The sequence below is a fragment of the Austrofundulus limnaeus genome, unplaced genomic scaffold (assembly GCF_001266775.1).
Source record: "Austrofundulus limnaeus strain Quisiro unplaced genomic scaffold, Austrofundulus_limnaeus-1.0 Scaffold1785, whole genome shotgun sequence".
Classification (NCBI taxonomy): domain Eukaryota; kingdom Metazoa; phylum Chordata; class Actinopteri; order Cyprinodontiformes; family Rivulidae; genus Austrofundulus; species Austrofundulus limnaeus.
Genome location: NW_013954187.1, coordinates 18,690 through 20,465, shown reverse-complemented (window position 1 = coordinate 20,465; position 1,776 = coordinate 18,690). Strand labels below are relative to the sequence as shown.

General features: G+C 38.2%; 1 protein-coding gene across 2 annotated transcripts in view; it reads right to left on the bottom strand.

Annotated features, from left to right (window-relative positions):
* Positions 1–1,776, bottom strand: part of zc3h7bb (zinc finger CCCH-type containing 7Bb) — a 34,103-nt gene that overhangs the window by 16,276 nt on the left and 16,051 nt on the right. For both annotated transcript variants that reach the window (XM_014033611.1, XM_014033612.1), the window contains exons 12-14: positions 1,158–1,319; positions 689–894; positions 509–609 (exon numbers count right to left, since the gene is read on the bottom strand). In XM_014033611.1, coding sequence (XP_013889065.1) covers positions 509–609; positions 689–894; positions 1,158–1,319 — 469 coding nt within the window. The remainder of the gene's footprint in view (positions 1–508; positions 610–688; positions 895–1,157; positions 1,320–1,776) is intronic.

Sequence of the window (1,776 nt, the reverse complement as noted above, 5' to 3'; positions counted from 1 at the left end):
ACATTAAACATTTTAAAATTATTTATTTTATGCCCACAACTTTTATTTTTTGAATTGTCTATTTTGTTGTTGTTTGTGTTAAAAAATATATATTTGTGCTGATTATTTAACAGGAGTTTTACTTTTAAACTGTAAGTGTATTTAATTTAGTTATGTTAGTTATGATAGTTTAATCATGATGTAAATACAATAAAAATTAAACCAAGATTTATAATAATCATCGTTTTGATCCATACAGTGGTAATGTGTGACTGGGCCTCGTGACATTTTATGTTCAACAAATTGGGCCCCGAGGTCAAAAAGGTTAAGAAGCCCTGGTCTACCACATAAACCGCGCAGCCCTAGTATACAGTTTACTGCACATGAAAACCTTTGACCTGTGTGCAGGAAGAAGCTCATGAATAGGTAAACTCTAAGTGTAAAAAAATTCTGTCAAAATATTTTCTGGTGCTTTAATCCCTGAGCCTTAAACGCCTGGTCTAAGACAGAGAAACCCTCCTGGACTCACTTGTTATCATCAAATGGGTGCCGTGCTGTGAGGTTGGAGCAGACTGCTAGGTTTTCCTTGCTGCGTTTGCTGATGATGCGAGGCTTACTGTCAAAACATTCCTGCAAACAAAAGGATGGAAACATATCTTGTTCAATATAAAAGAACAAATTGAGGGCAGATGTTCTTGTCAGACTGTACCTCACAGAGGAACATGAACATGCCCATGTGGAGCTGCAGCAGTCTGGTGACACTGAGCGCCCGTCGCTCTGTGCTGCCCAGCGGGTCAAACAGCAGCTCTCGGCTCAGAGCACCTTTCCTTTCCTGGGTCCACACGTCAATCTCCTCCTGGCAGTAAGCGAAAGTACAGTTTTCTCCATACTGGCACTCCTGTCGCTCCTGCACCTCTGTTGGATCCGAACAGTATGAAAACCTTAAATATCTCATTACATCTGGGAGCTGAGTTAACTTAAGTAATCTACAACACGTAACTGTATCTGGTTTCTGCATCAAGTTGAAAACATTTTTGATTTGAGTTGGAGGTCATCATTAAGGGGTGTCTAGATCAGTTAAGAATTGCTGCTTTAAATGTTTCCCCACAGGAAACTACATTTCAGAGTTGTGTTGTATGTCCACCTGGAACAATCATATAAAGTTCAGAAATAAATACCTTTACAGAGTACAAATGCCCCCAGAAAATTATTCCTAGCAGGTCTGGGCCGAATTCTCTTCCAAGTGGGATCGTCTGAGTTTTTGAGACGACACAGCAGCACATCTCTCTTACAGCGGTGTGCTGCCTCTGGCTGATACTTATAGTCCATCACTCGTGGGCCTAAAAGCAAGAAACCAGGAGAACACATCAATTACTTATTATAGGAAAATATAATTTAGTTCTGTTTTAATAAAACACTAGAGAAATGCTGTTCTGCCTAACTTGTTAGCAATGAAAGTTTAAAAAGTCAAAGAAAAAAACATTTGTGTTAGCAAAATATCTCATGAACCAGAGAACAGATTTTAATGAAATTCTCAGAAAGTTGGATGTACGTCTACAATGAATTGTTTAGAGTGAACCCAAAAGTTACATAAAAATTGTGAGATATTTACTGCACAACATTTTAAAGGTTCAACCAAAACAACAGATACTCAGTTATATTTATCCATGAAACCTGATGAATCCAACCAGTTATTAAACTACAAGCATGTCTTACAGACATAAAAACATGGATGACTCTTAACTTCCTGCTTCTAAACTCAGATAAGACAGAGGTTCTGGTTCTTGGACCTGAACA